This window comes from Amphibalanus amphitrite, unplaced genomic scaffold (assembly GCF_019059575.1).
Source record: "Amphibalanus amphitrite isolate SeventyFive unplaced genomic scaffold, NRLGWU_Aamphi_draft 000016F_arrow, whole genome shotgun sequence".
Lineage (NCBI taxonomy): Eukaryota > Metazoa > Arthropoda > Thecostraca > Balanomorpha > Balanidae > Amphibalanus > Amphibalanus amphitrite.
In genome coordinates, this window is record NW_024881512.1 from 1289109 (window position 1) to 1307064 (window position 17956).

At 53.2% G+C, this 17956-nt stretch overlaps 1 protein-coding gene and 1 long non-coding RNA gene across 57 annotated transcripts in view; one reads left to right on the forward strand and one right to left on the reverse strand.

Annotated features, from left to right (window-relative positions):
* LOC122386587 overlaps positions 1-17956 on the forward strand; it is a 162178-nt gene that overhangs the window by 16913 nt on the left and 127309 nt on the right. For 6 of the 7 annotated variants that reach the window (XR_006257408.1, XR_006257404.1, XR_006257410.1 and 3 more), the window contains exon 3: positions 12414-12584. This is a non-coding gene — a long non-coding RNA (uncharacterized LOC122386587). Of the gene's footprint in view, positions 1-12413; positions 12585-13557; positions 13658-17956 lie in introns of those variants that run through there. The other variant, XR_006257413.1, reaches the window with a different exon arrangement.
* The window catches only part of LOC122386338 (twitchin-like), a 133114-nt gene that overhangs the window by 16134 nt on the left and 99024 nt on the right, over positions 1-17956 (reverse strand). For all 50 annotated transcript variants that reach the window (XR_006257385.1, XM_043375453.1, XM_043375653.1 and 47 more), the window contains 29 exons: positions 14398-14516; positions 13946-14108; positions 13546-13729; positions 13137-13281; positions 12814-12920; positions 12397-12560; positions 12065-12165; positions 11757-11937; positions 11331-11485; positions 8803-8947; positions 8343-8524; positions 8017-8137; positions 7639-7780; positions 7218-7330; positions 6894-7023; positions 6397-6602; positions 5953-6125; positions 5667-5796; positions 5285-5442; positions 4826-5063; positions 4437-4606; positions 4131-4257; positions 3703-3897; positions 3115-3398; positions 2423-2713; positions 2075-2233; positions 1704-1851; positions 396-579; positions 107-222 (listed from right to left, as the gene is read on the reverse strand). Coding sequence is in view for 49 of the 50 variants with exons in the window: in XM_043375453.1 (XP_043231388.1) it covers positions 107-222; positions 396-579; positions 1704-1851; positions 2075-2233; positions 2423-2713; positions 3115-3398; positions 3703-3897; positions 4131-4257; positions 4437-4606; positions 4826-5063; positions 5285-5442; positions 5667-5796; positions 5953-6125; positions 6397-6602; positions 6894-7023; positions 7218-7330; positions 7639-7780; positions 8017-8137; positions 8343-8524; positions 8803-8947; positions 11331-11485; positions 11757-11937; positions 12065-12165; positions 12397-12560; positions 12814-12920; positions 13137-13281; positions 13546-13729; positions 13946-14108; positions 14398-14516 (4731 nt within the window). In the remaining variant the exon portion in view is untranslated. The remainder of the gene's footprint in view (positions 1-106; positions 223-395; positions 580-1703; positions 1852-2074; positions 2234-2422; positions 2714-3114; positions 3399-3702; positions 3898-4130; positions 4258-4436; positions 4607-4825; positions 5064-5284; positions 5443-5666; positions 5797-5952; positions 6126-6396; positions 6603-6893; positions 7024-7217; positions 7331-7638; positions 7781-8016; positions 8138-8342; positions 8525-8802; positions 8948-11330; positions 11486-11756; positions 11938-12064; positions 12166-12396; positions 12561-12813; positions 12921-13136; positions 13282-13545; positions 13730-13945; positions 14109-14397; positions 14517-17956) is intronic.

Consider the following 17956-nt stretch of genomic DNA (forward strand, 5'->3'; position numbering starts at 1 on the left):
AGGTTAGATGTGCTCGATGATGAGTTTCTGTTTGTGTGTCTAGCACGAAATGTAAGCATGAACTAGGTACAGATCGTGTATGGTGAAAGGTTTCCCTCATACTTACTCGGCGGCGCCTGAGCCTTGATCGGGTCGGACGGATTGCTCCACGGGCCTTGTCCGGCAGCGTTCTTGGCCGCCACACGGAACTCGTACTCCTGGCCCTCCGTGAGGTTGATCACCCTGAAAGAACGTAATACATATCATATTTATTTGCGTAGTACATCAAAATACCAGGAATGTGTGTCATCCCTGTCGTACTCTATTTTCATATTGGCAAGGTAACATAGTGACAAAGTCACGGAATCCAACACCTTTTCTACCCCTCCTCGGTCCTCCTGCCTCCCGGTGCTCACCTGTACTGGAGGTCCTGGATGGTGCCGTGGCTGGCCTTGGACCAGCTCTCGCCGGGGATCCTCTTCTCCAGCACGTAGCCGGTGATGATGGATCCGCCGTCGTGGCGCGGCCGGAGCCAGGTCAGCGTGATCGAGTCCTCGGAGGTGTCCAGGCCGCGCGGGGCGCCAGGAGCGCCCGGCACGTCTGAGGGAGGGAATAATAAAAGGGTTAGTCGGGCAGAGGCCTAACGGCATGAATAGGCTTAGCTTGTAATTTCCATACATTTTCACGTCGTACTGATATGGTAAAGTTGGCGAGTCAGAAAAGAGAAAGCTGGAAGACAATTTAACCCGCGAGTTGCTGGGGGGGGGGGGCGTTAAACGCCCCCACTTTTTTTTCGCCGGGCCATAGCACAAAAACGGCGCGCCGCAGGCGCGCCAAATTTTGGGTACCTGTAGTGAATTGATTGAAGTTTATTGTGACAAAGTTTCAAAAAAATCGGTCGGGAAATTTTTGAGATATCGAGGTTTTAGTGACGTCATGATTTCTGAGTTTTCGACCAAAAACGGCATATGTTCAAAAAATCATATAAAATCACAGAATAGACATACAGACATGCCGTAAACGCCATTAGACTGCCAATACCATGATCAATCAAATGGCTATCTTCGATTATTGATTATCGTTCCGCATTTTCCAAAATCTTGAACTGAATCTTGGCAATTTTTCGTGACTACTTCACGACCATGATACATGAATTTGTTAAATTGAAGTTTTTAAACCAAACACGTACACATATGATAAAATGAATGTCACCATCGTGTTCTACGCCCCAAATTACCTATAAAACATGTGTCACAGGCTGCGAATATCAGTTTTGATTTTCGGGGATATGTGCCTACCCGGTTGACCTGACCTTGACCCTGACCTATGCTTGAATGACCCCTTTATGGAGCTGGCACACTTGTAGGCCCTATAGGGTGGATTGTGCGCCGTTTTGACAGAGTTTATGGCGAGAGGCGCCCATTGCGAAGTCCTGAAGTCCATGCTACTGAAAGCCCGATTTCAGGTGTTTGACCTGACCTTGACCCGACCTGTGACCTCAAAATTCAACTTTAAAGTACTCATCTGAAGCGTCTCGTCGCGCTCTTTCGTTTGCCGCCTCGTGCGTTTCGCTGCGCCTATTGGTTCTCGAGTTATCGGCTGGGGGCGTTTAACGCCCCCCCCCCCCCCAGCAAACGGTGGGTGGCGAAATACCCCAGCAACTGCCGGGTTAAGAGACCAAAGCGACGCTTCCCTCCAACGGCATTGGTACTTTTGGTTCTTACCGAACGGATGTCTGGCCTTGACGGGCTCTGAGGTCGGGCACGGATCCGAGATACCGTATTGGTTCTCGGCACTGACTCGGAAGTCGTAGTCGCGGCCCACGGTCAGGTTCTTCACCCGCAGAGCCGTGCCGGACACGTAGCTTGACACCTGGGAGACGAAGAGATGGTGAGAATGGTGCTCGATTTTGGACTGTTCTGAAGGAATGAGACTTGTGAGAACTAACAAGTAAGATGTTGGCACCACTTATATTTCCACCGTCATTGAAGTGTCTATTGTCTAAGTCGTTCATGTTCATGTCCATCTCGATGCATACGAGAGGTGAATTAATATCTAGGATACTATACAAAATCGATGCCAGTGTGCGCCATACCTTGGTCCAGTCCCTGGCGCCACGCTCGCGCTTCTCCACGATGTAGTTTGTGATGTTGGCGCCGCCGTCGTCCTTGGGTGGCTTCCACAGCAGCGTGAGGCTCTCGCCGCCAAACTCGTCCGCGCGCAGGTCGCTGGGCGGAGACGGACGGTCCAGCACCTGGGGGACGAGTCAGAGAAGTCATGGTCAGTTGCGTCCATTGTGCCAGTAGGATTGTCAATGTCAACGTAGCTGTCAAACAATGGGAGTGTTAGGTGACCTAGTTTAGTAGAGAAAACCAGGCCAGCAAAGGGACAGGCATGGCCTGGGCGCTACGCCCATGCCAGCCAATCGATGTTTCCTTCTCACCTTGACGTTGCAGACTGCCGTGTCGAATCCGGACGGGTTCTTGAGGTGCACTTTGTACGGGCCGGTGTCGCCGCGCTGGGCGTTCTTCATCACGAAGCTGGCCGAGTCGTCCGACAGCTGGCGGTGCACGCGCGAGTCGTCCTCGATGGGCGCGTCGTCGCGCGTCCACGTGGCTACCGGCTGCGGGAAGCCCGTGAACGGCACGTGGATGCTGAAGTCCTGGCCGGCGCGCACCGTGATGTCGCGGATGCCGGTGATGTCGATGTGCGGCTTGTTCGGTTGCTCCTCCACCTGATGACAGTAAGGGAGAATGTCAGTTTAAGATGGGTGATGCTTGGGATCATGTCCTTGGTTTGGTGCAGGCTTCTGCCAGACACGGGACAGCCTGGCTTATTCGGGTGTTAGCATCGAGCCAGCATAGCACCGGTCACAGAGCGCTGCCCTCGGCGCCGGCGCCTTTACATCTATTGAGAGCGGTCTGCGCGGTGGCGGGCAGCGGCTGCGAGGCTGTGGGCGGCACCCAGTGTGATTGTGCGGACTCGAGAGGCGCCCCGAGTTAAGTGCTCCGGTATTTTTGCGCCAATCGAGCGACACTGATTGTTTGTTTCGAATGAATGTGTTAAATATATGAGATGAGAGATGAGATGAGCTGTGGGATATCATTGTTAGAGTAACAAGAAGTAGCCTCTCACCTTGATGAGCGGCGACGGTTTTCCGGGCTCGGACTCGCCGACCTCGTTGACGGCGATGATGCGGAACGAGTACTCGTCGCCCTCGGTCAGGCCCGGCACCGTGAACGAGTTGAGCGGGTGCAGCGTGTCGTTGCACGGGATCCAGTCCTTGCTGCCCTTGGGCTGCTTCTGGATGAAGTAGCCGCGGATCTTGGCACCACCGTCGTTGGGCGCCCGCCAGGAGAGTGTCACCGAGTCCTTGGTGATACGGTCCGGACGAGGAGCCTCCGGTGCGCTCGGCTTGTCTGAAAACATATTAGGGAGGAGGTCAAAGATTGGTCGCAAAAGTTGCTGTCGTAAGCTGTTTAATTTCGTTCGTTCCTAACTCGTCGCAGAGGTGCAAATGGGCAATCAATTGATTTTATATCTTAGGTCTTGAAACACTGAAGGTTCTAAATAGCACGGACTGCGGTCACTCATTAGAGACGATCTTAGGCTCTAGCTCGTTTTACACTGCATCAACCACAACAAAGTCCATTTGTTAGTTTCTATCAACCAGTCCGGTCACAACCCGCGGCTGTCCGCTCCCCCAGACACTCTGTGACTCACAGGTCATGGGTCCGCAGGTGACCGACTCGGACGGCCTGCTCGGTTTGCCCGGGCCCGCGTCGTTCACGGCGATCACGCGGAACTCGTAGCGGGTGCCCTCCGAGAGGTGGCCCACGTTGAAGCTCGTGTTGGGTACCGGGTAGTTGTTGCATTTGATCCACTGGCCGCCGCGGTCCCGACGCTCCACAATGTAACCTGGAGGAGAAATGTGAGGGAGGGGTGACTGGACTGGTTTTGACGCTATCAATATGCATTAGGGTGACATGCATGTGGCTATCGAAGGTGGTATTTAGCGCCTGTGCTATGCAGGGCTTCTGATGACATTTGGATACACAAGTCAAAGTGCATAAGCATAGTGCCCCTACCCAGTGCAATAACAGCAACGCTCTAGCATCCGCACAACCGCTGCAGTCCATGACGTGGCTGACCTGAGACGGGGTTTCCGCCGTTGTCCTCTGGCGGGTTCCAGGTCAGGTTGACACCGGTCGGTGAGTAGGAGACTATCTTCGGCGCGCTCGGCGCTCCCGGAGCCTCGAACGGATTCTTGGCCGTGACCTGCAGCAGCGATGATGGGTCAGTAGCAATAGGAATCGGCGTTATATCAGCTTTATAGATTCTTGGATTCACTTTAAGAAAAGTTTTGTCGTTAAGGGATAAGAGGCGCTCAGCAACGTGATAGTCCCTCATTACCACAGCTATCCCTTATCTCCGCAATGTCAAACGCTACCACTAACCTCCTTGCCGGAGAGCGGCTCGGAGAGGCCGTACATGTTCTCGGCCCTGATGCGGAACATGTAGCGCTTGCCCTCGGTGAGACCCTTGACGGTGAAGGTCGGGCTGGGGATGTAGCCGGGCACCGGCCGGTAGTTGTCCATGCCGTAGTCGGCCATCTCCACTTGGTAACCTGCGCAGAGACAACGACGGCTTAGCATTCTCCTCTCAGTGTCAAGAAATGACATCGAGAAACATGGATTGATGAACATTAGATGACATAAACGATTCTCCATTGAAGGTCGGACATCACTTACAGACCTTCTTTCCTTCTATTGGCCACGTTTCTCCTAACACGTTCATTCATCATCATCGTCCGGCCGGCAGCCTCCCGCCACCGCCTCCTCCTCACCGGTGATGTCGGAGCCTCCGTTGTCGGAAGGCGGCAGCCAGGTCATGGTGACGCTGGTGCCGGTGACTTGGTCGTAGGAGAGCGGGCCGCGCGGCGGGCCCGGCTTGTCCACCACGATCACCTCCAGGTCGCCCTTGTCCGAGCCGTAGGCGTTCGTCGCCGTCACCGTGTACTTGCCGGCATCGTCGCGCGTCGAGCGCGGGATGTGGAACGTCGTGTACTCGGGCGTCGTGTCCATCTGCCAGACGTACAGTAGGGCGTCAACGAAGGCGGAGCAAATAGTGAAACGCTACAAGAAACACCGTAGAACGTCGGTAATGGCGGTACAAAGATGGGGAACACTGTCAGAAAAAAAAAACAGAGTGAGTCAGCCGCGGCAGTTCAACTGTGAAACGGCTCGTTTCATAGGCATGATGCCGAACGGAAGGTTCCTACATTCCATCTTTTTCGTCCCCTCACCTCGACGCGGCCGCCGTGAGACACCTTGCGGCCGTCGCGGGTCCACTCGACGGTCGGCTGCGGCGCTCCGCTCATCGGGATCCGGATGTCGATCGGCTCTCCGGCGCGGACGCGGATCTTCCGGCCCAAGATGCCGTCCAGGTTCAGCTTCGGCGGCTCTGTGCGGGTGAACATGGAACGTTAGGTGCCGGGGTGCTTGTCAGTAACCGATGAGTCGCCTGCTATGATCATATAACAGCAACATCCACTCTGTCCGCGTCAAGTCTGTCAGCGCCACTATACAAATACCTAATGTTCGAATATCATTGTTGGCATAGCGCCGCTTTGTCATTGATCTTTGAGTGTTTCCTAGGAAACGTGAAGTGAAACGATCGTCTCTCACCTTTCATGGGCCGGGCAGTGATGGTGTGGGACGGGTCGGACGGGCTGCCCGGTCCGGCGGCGTTGATGGCCGTCACTCGGTACTCGTACAATTTTCCCTCCCGCACCGTGTCGTCCCGGTAGTCGTTGCCCTGGAGACAAAGTGGTACAATATGATGGGTTATGACGACAATAAAAATATAACGCAAACATGACCGAGTTTGTCACTTCATTGATGACCAAAAGGCCTGACCGGTGAGTTATGTTGGCTGATTAGCTAGTACGAAGGTAAGATTGTGACGTCTTACCGGCGCCGGGTTCCTGCTGATCTTGGTCCAGCGGCCGGTCATGTGTTCGCGCCGCTCCACGTCGTAGCCCGTGATGCGGCTGCCGCCATTGGAGCGCGGTGGCTGCCAGCGGATCTTGATGAAGTCCTTGTCGGCATCCACCGCCTCCGGACGGCCCGGCATGCCTGGCACACCTGCGAACAACGAGACACAGTCGTCAGCGAAAGATACGGGGATAAGCAGGGAACGTTGGGGTACGCTCTTTATGGGCTGATTAATTTGGGAATCTGTGGTCTTCGTCTGTGCTTCAAGAAAGATCTTGGATTTTGGGATGGACAGGGAAGTATCGCGACTCCTTTCATCGTCATCGATATTTTAGCTATACATATCTTACCCTAAGGGCTAACCTGATCCCGTGTCACACGAATACTCACTCGACTCTGGCCAGTTCGGAGTCTGACTCACCGAAGGAGTTTTTGGCGACGACGGGTTTGTCGGTGGTGAGCGGCTCGGAGACCCCCTGCAGGTTCTGGGCCCGCACGCGGAACTCGTACTCGGTGCCCTCGAGCAGGCGCGGCACGGTGGCGTGCGTGTTCTTGGGGTCGACGTACTGCAGGGCCGGTACCCAGCCGCCGCCGTGCGTCAGGTCGCGCTTCTCCACGATGTAGGCGCTGTGAGTGTTGAAGTAGGTGGTGGAGTCAGACCAATATAAGGATGGAGACGATAAAAGCGTGGATCACAGATGCTGGGGATTTGGTGCAGACAGTGTTTAAAACTAGACATACATAGGCGAATAGTTAATGACGTCCTATGTGAGCAAGACGTGGCCTTCTGTCGCAGAGCGAAGTGACTAGTTACGCCAAGACTATTAGGCATAGCTTCTAATTTGTAGAAAATGTTTCGGATAAGACCTCTTCGCTTGACAAAATTCCCTCACCGAGCGTTCGTTACATGCGACTCACGTGATGGGGCTGCCTCCGTCGTCCTTGGGCGGCTTCCAGGAGAGACTCACGGTGCTGGAGGTGACCTCGTCGTACTCGAGCGGACCCTCCGGTGGGCTCGGCTTGTCCAGCACAATCACCTCCATCACACCTGGCACAAAGAGGAGGGCATAGTCACGGATGGACAGACTTGTGGTGAGGTCATTGCGGCTGAAGAATGATTGGATCAAGCCACCACTGGTAAAAGCCTGACATTGGTGGTGAGCTTCACACCTTTGTCGCAGCATGAATGGCTGTTGAGCTACGTATCCTCATAGGAGTCTTACTCGCTATTGAAATACGTACCCTCGTCGGATCCGGAGTCGTTGGTGAGCCGCAGCAGGTAGTTGCCCGACTCGCCGCGCTGCGCGTTCACCGAGTGGACCACCGTGTGGTGGTTGATGGCCGTCATCGTCGTCCTGGGGGCAGAGGCACTTGGCTTCATAAGTCCGGCAACGGTGGATTTCGTATATCGGAGGAATGCTTCAGCGGCTTTCTGTCAGTTTTAAGTTATGCTTTGCCATTGCTTTGTCATGCTTTGCTATGCTATGCTTTGTCACCGACATATTTTCGACACCCCTTTCTTATCTGTCGAAGTACCAATCCTATTGAATGTCATCACTGGTACCTCGTCCTCACCAATCCCTTTCCTAACACATCACGCCACGATTATGTCCCCCCCCCTTCGAACTGCCAGAACTGTGCGAAGCATACAAGCTGTACGAACCTCTCGGAGAGCTGCAGCGGGTGTCCGTTGACCAGCCACTCTACGGTCGGGTCCGGCTCGCCCACATAGTCGATGTCGATGTGCAGGATCTGACCCGCCTTGATACGCAGCTCCGTCATCGGCGTCTTGATCTTGGGCGCCACTGAAAACACGAGGCACAATAGGTTACCGCATGATCTTGGCCTTGGCACACACCTTTGCTAGTGAATTTGACCGTACCTATCAGTCGGCATGATATTTGATCTTTGCGCTTGGAGCAGGCTCGTGAAGATTGCATATCACGGCGCTACGGCGCTGACAAGAGTTGCTCCCAACAAAACAAAGAAACAAAAGCGTCATGATATTTGTTTTTTGAAACCCTTTACATCCGTAACTCACGTCTTCGCGGCCTGGCCATGACCAGGTCAGAGGGCTCGCTGGGCTCCGACTGGCCGGCCTTGTTGACGGCGATGATACGGAACTCATACTCCTGACCCTCGGTCAGGTCAGGCGCGACACCCTGTGAGGGGTCGGGAGGGTCAGTCGGGTGTCTCAGGTCCTTTTAGCGTATGACGAAGAACCTATTGTGTTGTTTGATCCGCATAGTGTTACATATGGAAGCGCTTTCGATTTCAATGATAAATTGGTCATCGGTAGTTGAGCTATGAGCTCAAGTTTACCTGTCATTCTCCGGACTCCGACTGCCCGCCCTTATCACTTCCTACCTTCGTCTTATCGGCGGGCACGCGGGCGGCGTTTTGCCAGATGGGCGATCCCTTGGCTTTCTTCTGGATGATGTACCCGGTGATGGGCGCGCCGCCGTCGTGGCGCGGCTTGGTCCACTCGAGCTCGACAAAGTCGCTGTCCCAGTCGGTGACGATGGGACGGCCGGGCGCGTCGGGCTCGTCTGAGGGAGCGAGACAGCGGTATTGAAAATTACATCGACCGTGACTATAATGGAAATGAAATCAGAGGCCTCACCTGCAGCACCGGGAAAGAAATGGCAGTGATATCACTGCAGGTGACGAATCATCTCCCGAGGGGCTGGAAACGGCTCTATATATCTTAAAATAAAAGTTCAGCGATGCTCGACATTCCTCATAAACCAAAAGTTCGCCACAGGAGATCGCCTGAATCCTTTTACACTCTCCGCTGCCAATTATGTATCCCATCGCTGTTACGTACCGCACTCGTTTTTGGCGATGATGCTGCGGTCCGTCTTGAGCGGCTCCGACTCGCCGATGTTGTTGACGGCCTTGACGCGGAACATGTACTCCTTGCGGTGCACCAGGCCCATCACGTCGGCGCTCAGGTTCGAGCTCTGGCAGACCTGGCGAATGCAGACAACACAGTGTGATCGGGGACCTAGTGGGACTTGATGTTTGGCTGGAGTTCAGATGGCGTGGGTAGACTGTGCCGCACGACGTCCGGGTGCTGCGGCACAGCCAAACTATTCCCATACAGCTGCCTCTTGGTGGGGCATTCGTTTGCGTAACGCTAGATAAAGAGTTACTAAATGTGATTCGACATTTTATTTAATGTTTTATGGATCCCTTTTCATAAATGCAGAAGTCCGCTTGACAAATTATTTTACCAGCCCACCCTCATCTAACACACAAGTGTTCACGATGCGATACAGCCACCCCTGTGACCGGGAGGATGTAGGGGAAGGTGGGGTAAGACGGACCAGCTAAGAGAGAGAGAGAGAGAGAGAGAGAGAGAGAGAGAGAGAGAGAGAGAGAGAGAGAGAGAGAGAGAGAGAGAGAGAGAGAGAGAGAGAGAGAGAGAGAGAGAGAGAGAGAGAGAGAGAGAGAGAGAGAGAGAGAGAGAGAGAGAGAGAGAGAGAGAGAGAGAGAGAGAGAGAGAGAGAGAGAGAGAGAGAGAGAGAGAGAGAGAGAGAGAGAGAGAGAGAGAGAGAGAGAGAGAGAGAGAGAGAGAGAGAGAGAGAGAGAGAGAGAGAGAGAGAGAGAGAGAGAGAGAGAGAGAGAGAGAGAGAGAGAGAGAGAGAGAGAGAGAGAGAGAGAGAGAGAGAGAGAGAGAGAGAGAGAGAGAGAGAGAGAGAGAGAGAGAGAGAGAGAGAGAGAGAGAGAGAGAGAGAGAGAGAGAGAGAGAGAGAGAGAGAGAGAGAGAGAGAGAGAGAGAGAGAGAGAGAGAGAGAGAGAGAGAGAGAGAGAGAGAGAGAGAGAGAGAGAGAGAGAGAGAGAGAGAGAGAGAGAGAGAGAGAGAGAGAGAGAGAGAGAGAGAGAGAGAGAGAGAGAGAGAGAGAGAGAGAGAGAGAGAGAGAGAGAGAGAGAGAGAGAGAGAGAGAGAGAGAGAGAGAGAGAGAGAGAGAGAGAGAGAGAGAGAGAGAGAGAGAGAGAGAGAGAGAGAGAGAGAGAGAGAGAGAGAGAGAGAGAGAGAGAGAGAGAGAGAGAGAGAGAGAGAGAGAGAGAGAGAGAGAGAGAGAGAGAGAGAGAGAGAGAGAGAGAGAGAGAGAGAGAGAGAGAGAGAGAGAGAGAGAGAGAGAGAGAGAGAGAGAGAGAGAGAGAGAGAGAGAGAGAGAGAGAGAGAGAGAGAGAGAGAGAGAGAGAGAGAGAGAGAGAGAGAGAGAGAGAGAGAGAGAGAGAGAGAGAGAGAGAGAGAGAGAGAGAGAGAGAGAGAGAGAGAGAGAGAGAGAGAGAGAGAGAGAGAGAGAGAGAGAGAGAGAGAGAGAGAGAGAGAGAGAGAGAGAGAGAGAGAGAGAGAGAGAGAGAGAGAGAGAACTGTATTTACGGACTCATGGTCCAATTGTAAATGAGGCAGAACCACTAAGGTTTAAAGCCGCATATCTTGCTACACTGCTCTCGTAATTCATATTATTTATAGTCTTCGGAATGCTCAATCCTTCCTCTGTTGATATGTGTAAAGACTAAATTTCAAATTAAAGACATCTAGGTGGTGGATGCTCTTAAAGAGGGACATGTCAAAAACTCAGACAAGAAAAAACGTGGGGTAAGACGGACCACCCAGCAGTGCCTGCTATCCGTTCATGTGTGTTACACTTCTGCTCTGTACTCTTGTAAGAAAAAGTAACCAGAATGGTAAAATAACAAAATGAGCCTTTATTCATTACTCATGTGTGATGGAAGTGCAGCTAAAAGCTGGGAACATGTATGTTGATTGTCGTTTGGCATGAATGCATGCTAACTGAGCACCTGCATGCATGGCTCACATGCAACAAAGACTCCTTCCTGAAAAATTAGCTTACTTAAACTTGTGTCAATGTTTTGGAAAAGAACTTTCCATATGCAGGGTACAATGGACCACCACAGGGTAAGATGGACCACAGTGGTCCGTCTTGCCCCAAACCTAAATTCTGTCATTATCATGACGTATATGTCAAATAGCCCAACATTGCAAAACCAGTTGCCTTTCCTAAAGTGTGACTATAACTAAGTTTATAACTTTGTTCTTCACAGTTAAGTGCAAAATAGAAACTAATCATGCAAGAAAGGCGGCGTAATTGAATCACCCGTAGACCTCTTATATTAGATCGGTTTGACGAAAAACAACATTTTTCTCAATAACTCAAAAGCTATGCATCCTAGCAGCATGAGCTCAAGGTGGCCATTGTTACGAAGGAAAACAAACATAGTGAGTGCATAAAGCAGTAGATACCAGCAGCGGTTCAGCCGGGAGGGCTGGTGGTCCGTCTTGCCCCGCTGGGCCGTCTTACCCCACCTTCCCCTACCGACCTCTGTCCAGGTGCCTCTGGACGTGTCCATCTTCTCCACCAGGTAGTGGGTGATGGGAGAGCCGCCGTCGTCCTCCGGCTCCCGCCAGGCCAGCTTACAGCCGTCCTTGTTGACGTCAGACACCTTGAGCGGGCCTTGAGGCGGCGACGGCTTGTCTAACGGACAGAGAGCCGGGCGGGCAACGGTTAGATACGCCACGTCGAACAATAATTTTATCGCTGACAGACTTAAGACAGGACGTTGCTTCAGTTAACAGGAAACTTTAAATGGCAAAGATATATCCCTGTTACAAAGACTCGAGGCGTATTCGAGTTTGCTTTAGCTATTTCCAAGTCAGCATTATAGCCGAAGGAAGACGCATGAACATTCCATAGCGCCCTTGCTCTAGCCCATAACTGTTTTGCTTAGCCCCCTTCCCCCACTGACCGAGCACGGTGACGGTGGCCTGCGCCGAGTCCGAGCCGAGCTCGTTGCTCAGCGTCAGTCGGTACGGGCCCGAGTCGGAGCGCAGCGAGAACGGAATGTCCAGCGTGGTGTGGCCGGAGAACGTCTGCAGGTCCACCCGCTCCGAGGGCTCCAGCACCTTGCCGCTCACCTGCCACTGCACCTGCACGCGCAGGGAGGGTGGGAATAGGGTTATTGCGGCCACGAGATAACCCGAACAATGTGGATAGCATATTTGTTTCATAAGTGAGGGCACTCAGCGGAGGAATACCGAGTGGAGCGTGGCTTACCTTCGGCTTCGGAGATCCCTCGAAGGGAATGTTGTACTGAATTCGGGTTCCAGCGCGAACCACCAGATCCTCCAGAGCAGACTTGTTGAACGATGGCTTGACTGTGGAACAAGATTCGGGAACATTAAGTATAGAGTATAGGTCTGAATGAATAAATGAATGAATGAATGAATGAATGAATGAATGAATGAATGAATGAATGAATGAATGAGTGAATGAATGATTGATTGTATGTATTTTTTTCAGCATTTCAACTTTTCATCGCAGGCTCTAAGTCCGACAAAGTGTCCGTACCTATGCCCGGCTGTCGCCCATGTTCCCCGTACACTGACCGAAGCGCGGTTTGCAGGTGACTGTATCGCTGGACTCTCCGGGCTCCGACGGGCCCGCCTGGTTGACGGCGATCACGCGGAACTGGTACTGCTCACCCTCGCTCAGGTCCGGCACCGTGCCGCGCGTCTTGTCGCCGGGCACCTCGGCGGCCTTCTCCCACATACTGGTGGAGGGGAGGCCAGGTCAGGTCAGTGTCATTGTCGAGTGACGGGGGATTGAGATCCGGTTAGTTGAGTCGCAGATGTCAGTCTCAGGTGAAGTCAGGTGAAGTCAGGTCAATTGTGTTATACCGAGGGCTAGGCATGGCTGTAGGTCACTGAGAGCGTCAGGCTAAGCGAAGTGCCTTGGACACTCAATCGAATCACAGGTATATGAAAGCCTCTCGGTCCATATTTGCAGTAGCACTCAGTACTCACCCGTATTTGGGCTTCTTCTCAATGATGTATTTGCTGATAGGCGAGCCGCCGTCCTGTTTGGGCGCCGGCCACTCCAGGTCCACGTGGTCCCGATCCCAGTCGGTCGCCTGAGGACAGCGGACACGATCCAGTTAGCGAAGACGAGCTTTGTCCTATATGACAAGATGATGTTGCCTGGCTTTGATGTTAAATGATTGTGGGTTCTAGCCATGAAAGGTGACTTACATGATTATACTCTCATAACCCTCTCGTCTTTGCGTCTTACGATCGTTTAATCAGACTATCATCTGAAATGCATGCCAAGTTCTCGGGCTTGAACTGACCGTGGGCTTTCCGGGCCTGTCGGGCTTCTTGAAGGGGTCCTTGGCGGTGACGGTATCGGTGCCAGTCAGCGGCAGCGACTGGCCCATCCGGTTCACCGCGTACACCCGGAACTTGTAGTCGTGGTTCTCAATCAGGTGGTCCACCCTGTGGGAAACGGGGAAGGTTGTAATGAAGTCATTCGTTTGCCTGATCATAACAGTACTAAGTCATGTGAAAGTTTGATGTGAATAGTGCCGTGATCTCAGCAACTCACCGATGGAAAGAACCCAGTTCGTGTACTTATTGCCCATCTCGACATGGACTGGTAGTTATCCCCACTCCCCAGCCATCACACGACTCTCAAAACGGCGGCTCAGGTCTAATTGTTTCACTTCTAATGGTGGCAGCGCGGACTGTCACTGAACTCACTTCATGTGGCAGCGCGGGCTGTCACCGATGGGCACCCAGCGGAAGGTGTCGGCGTCCATCTTCTCCACGCTGTAGTGGGTGATGTCGGAGCCGCCGTCGTCCTTGGGCACCTTCCAGCTGAGCGTGCAGCCCGACTTCGTGACGTCAGAGTGACGCAGCGGGCCCTGCGGCGGCGACGGCACATCTGCCGGAGGGAGGTATGGTCAAAAGTGTGGTCAAAGGGCAAAAGGGTACAAAATACCAGTTATGCTGTGTACATGACTAAACGGCAAAAGAAACGTTTAACAGCGTCTGATTGTCAACATGCTGAATTCCTTGCCTATTCATACCAAAACGTCACGAATCCCTCGTTTCCCAGTCGGTACTCTGTCTTCGCTGACCGTCCCAGTCTCTGGCTCACCCATTACGTTGACCCGGACGGTGTTGGTGTCCCGTCCGTTGCGGTTCTCCGCCGTCAGCGTGTAGTCTCCGGAGTCGGCGCGCTTCACGTCAAACACCCGCAGTTTGATCAGGTAGTCCTCGGGCGTGATCTTCACCCGGTCAGACGCCTCCAGGGGACTCGACTGCGAACGTGGTGGGGTGCAGGGGGATAGACGTCAGAGCGGCAGGAGTGTTTTTTTTTTTTTGCAAGGTTTGCTTTTTGTGTTGCTCTTATTCGAAGACAAAAACTGCGCTAAAAAAACAGCATCACGAAGACCCAATTTTTCTTAACGAAAATATCCGAGACATAATTTTCTTGGTTTTTACATTTTACGAATTTTCGTCTTAGCCAAAGGTCCGCTCGTATTCATCTGTTGAAGAGTCTTACCTCTACCGGATAGTATTGATGCTTTATCACAACTCCAAACATACCTGAAATGTCCATTTTTTGGTTGCTGGCGGCTCGCCGGTGACGGGCACGTCAAACTCGATCGTCTGTCCGGCGCGCAGCTTCAGCTCCGTCATGGCCGTGCGGTCGATCCGCGGTGCCACTGGCGGAGAGACAGGCTGGTCACTCATTGCTTATTATTATTATTATTGTTTATTCAGCATCGTCATGCGACAAAAAGATACATACTCCCCCCCCCCCACCCCACCCACCCACACACACAGTTAATCAGCACTCAGGAGGTTAGTAGTCTTAACAGGCGCCGCGAGGCCTGACAGTTGCTTGCCAAAACCATCTTCAAACTGTCTATAAGACCGCTTTCTTGGAGTGGTGCCCGGACTATGTCGTGATCGACGTACCCAGCAGCGATGTGCATGATAGCGCCGAAATTCCCACCACACAGATTATATACGTGGCCAATAAACGACCCATCCAACTGCTCGGGGTACGTAGCAAGTCTGGCCAGTCCAGTGACGTAGGCTTGGCGAAGACGGTGGTCAGCGCGGAAAGCATTACGGAATGCGCGGAGGGCATCACCTCGCAGCACCTCACCGATGCGAGGCACCCCAGCAGCAATCAAAAGAGCCGTATGGTGCGCAGAACGCGGCAGACCCAGCGCTGCCTTGATCAGCGAAGCCTGTCGCGAGTCTAGACGCTCAATGTCGGCGGAGCTGAGGGGAGCCGTCTCACAGCCGAAGATCAGTGCCGGCAGCACTACTGTCTTCCAGAGGAAGATTTTGTCAGCAGCAGTCAGGCGGTTGGTGAAATTGCCCAGGGGTGTGAGGCCATAGAATGATGCACAAGCACGCCTGATGCGCTGAGCCACGTGGCTGTCTGTGCTGAGGTTGTCATCAAGCACCGTACCGAGGTGCTCGGTCGTCTGCCGGATCTGCAGCTGCTGTCCTGACAGTGTCCACCTCGGTGTGCTCGTGAATAGTTCCTGTCCAAATATAATACAATGGCTCTTGGTTTTTCCCGGTTCAGGGTGAACGAAGTCGAGGCGCCAAGTAGCCGCGAATTCTCCCACCATCTGCAGCATTGCACCGAGGTCACGCGCGTTCGCAGATATAAGGAGAATATCGTCAGCGTAGCAGATAGCGGGTACGTGCTGGCTGTGTAGATATGCTCCACGACCGCTGCGATCTAGGACCTCAATAAGAGGTAAGAGGAAGATGTTTGCAAGGGTTGGCGATAAGATGGCCCCTTGTCTGGTGCCCCTGCAGATCAGGAACGCTTCAGATGTGGCGCCACCAAAAGTCACCCTTGCAGAGAGGTGGCGGTACCAGGTGACCATGAGGCACCAGCAGTAGTCGCTAAGATAGTCTTCCAGACGGAAGAACAGACCGTCATGCCATATTCGGTCAAAGCATTTCCTCGCGTCAAGGTTTGCGACAAAAACAGGAAGACCCCTGGCTCGATTCTGCTGTATGGTCTCTCCAGCCAACAGAGACGCTTGCACGGTGCCCCGATTGGAGATAAAACCAAACTGCAGATGATGAGGTTCAAATGAGGCGTTCAGTTCGTCTAGCACTAGCAGCTCGAGCAGCTTAGATGCGCAGGTTGTGATTGAAATCGGTCGATAGTTGTCCAAGCAGTTAGGGTCCGATTGAGATTTCTTCAACACGGGTACAATAACGCTGTCAGCGAAGGTAGCTGGCACGCTACACGTGGACAGGCAGACAGAGAGAAGGTGCGCCAGAGCTGACAGGAGACAAGGCGACTGACCATAGAGAAGGTGCTCCGCCGTGATGCCGTCTATACCAGGTGCCTTCCCACGCTGTAACCGGTGAATGAGGCCTGCTACTTGTCCAGCTGAAACCGTTCTTTCGGATGCATCGTTACGGATTCTCCTTAGTCGAGAATCTACATGTTCAGCAATTTGGAGCTGGTCCAGAGTCAGTTGCCTGTGACTATCTTGGTGCACAGTCTGGAAGGGCTTCCATTTTTTGTCAGATCCAAAAAGTGTAAAAATGCACCAAATCTTGTAAATATTCATCAAATGTGACATCTTAAACCAATATTGGTAAGTTAGCACCAAACCAGGAATTTGTTTTACCAAAATAAGTAAAATTTATCACCAAAATAGGAATTTTCAGGCAACTCGACCATTTTTAGGGAAAACCCTACCAAATGAAGTACAAATTTACCAAAAAGTGAATTCCTTCCACCAAATACATGCAAGAATGCACCAATTTTAGTAGGAATGTTTTATCTACTGGATCAAATGGTATAATTTCAGTAGAATTTCTGGCAGCGCTGGCAGCGACTCGGCGTGCCGCGACGCTTCGAAATGGAGCGTCCTCGGTTCGGTAGCGTCCCCTAACCTTTGCTTCGGTCCTTTGGTCGTTGAGTGTCGCGTCGTTCGTTGAGTTGTGTCTCCCAGCGCGGACTTTTTCGAAATTCGGGGAATAGTGCAAACCCGTGTATAACCAAATCAATCCTCTTACAAGTTACAGATCCTCTAGCTTTGCAGTTGTCTTGTAGAGGAAAGCCAGCAATGGAGGAATCGGATGTCTCCTTGAGCGAGTTTCAATCCGAGACCACTCCCGAGGGCTGTTCACGGGCCCTGTGTGCGGTCGGACCGCACAAGCCTCCAAGCTCCGCCCACTGCGTCCCTACGTCAGCCTTCCGTCACCGCACCTATGACCGCACACAGCGACCGCTGTGGCCGGTCGGGACTGGCCACAGCGGACCGTCCACCGCACGCAGCCGTGACGTCAGAGCCGCCCGCCAACCCATCCCCTACCCCCACGCCTGCTGGACGCACCGCACACACCGGACGCAGCAGTGTGCGGTGCCCGTGAACACCCCTCCGCTCAGTTTCGCGTTAGTAGTGGTCAGGGAGGGAACACCCCTCCGGGCAGAGTGCAGCCAAGTGCCAAAAAGCATCAAGGCTAATTTGCCTGGAAGACCATCTGGGTTGATCTGGCTGATCAACAAGCTGCTCTTGCCATGATGAACTCTGGGCAAGAAGGTGATGCGGGATGGCGGCTCTGCCGAACTCATATCCCAGTAAACATGCCGACGTCGGCCCGACGTCGGGCCGAGGCTCGGCCCGACGTCGGCCCAGCGTCGGGTCAACCTCGGCCCGACATCGGCTGGACGTCGGATATGCCCGCATGTTCCGACGTCCAGCCGAAGTCCAGCCGACGTCGAACCGACGTCGGGCCGAGATCGTTTGCCGAGGTTGACGAGATCGTTTGTCGTTGGACCGACGGGGCCGACGTCGGCATGTTTATTGGGACAACGCGCCAAAAATATCAACCGGCGGCGGGATTCGAGCCCCCCAGTCGCCGACGTCGGCATGTTTACTGGGACAACACGCCAAAAGCATCAGCCGGCGATGGGATTCGAACCCCGTGTCATTCGAATGCGAGGTTAGTGCGCTAACCACTACACCACGCAGCCAGCTAACGAATTTGGTTTGTTTTGTTGGCTTATGTCCTTTCGGTCTGACAAGACCATTTCAGAGCCGGAAGGATCATAGGATGGAGACATTGGTCTTCTTGGCGAGCACCCTGGGTCCAGTTCATATAGAGTCCC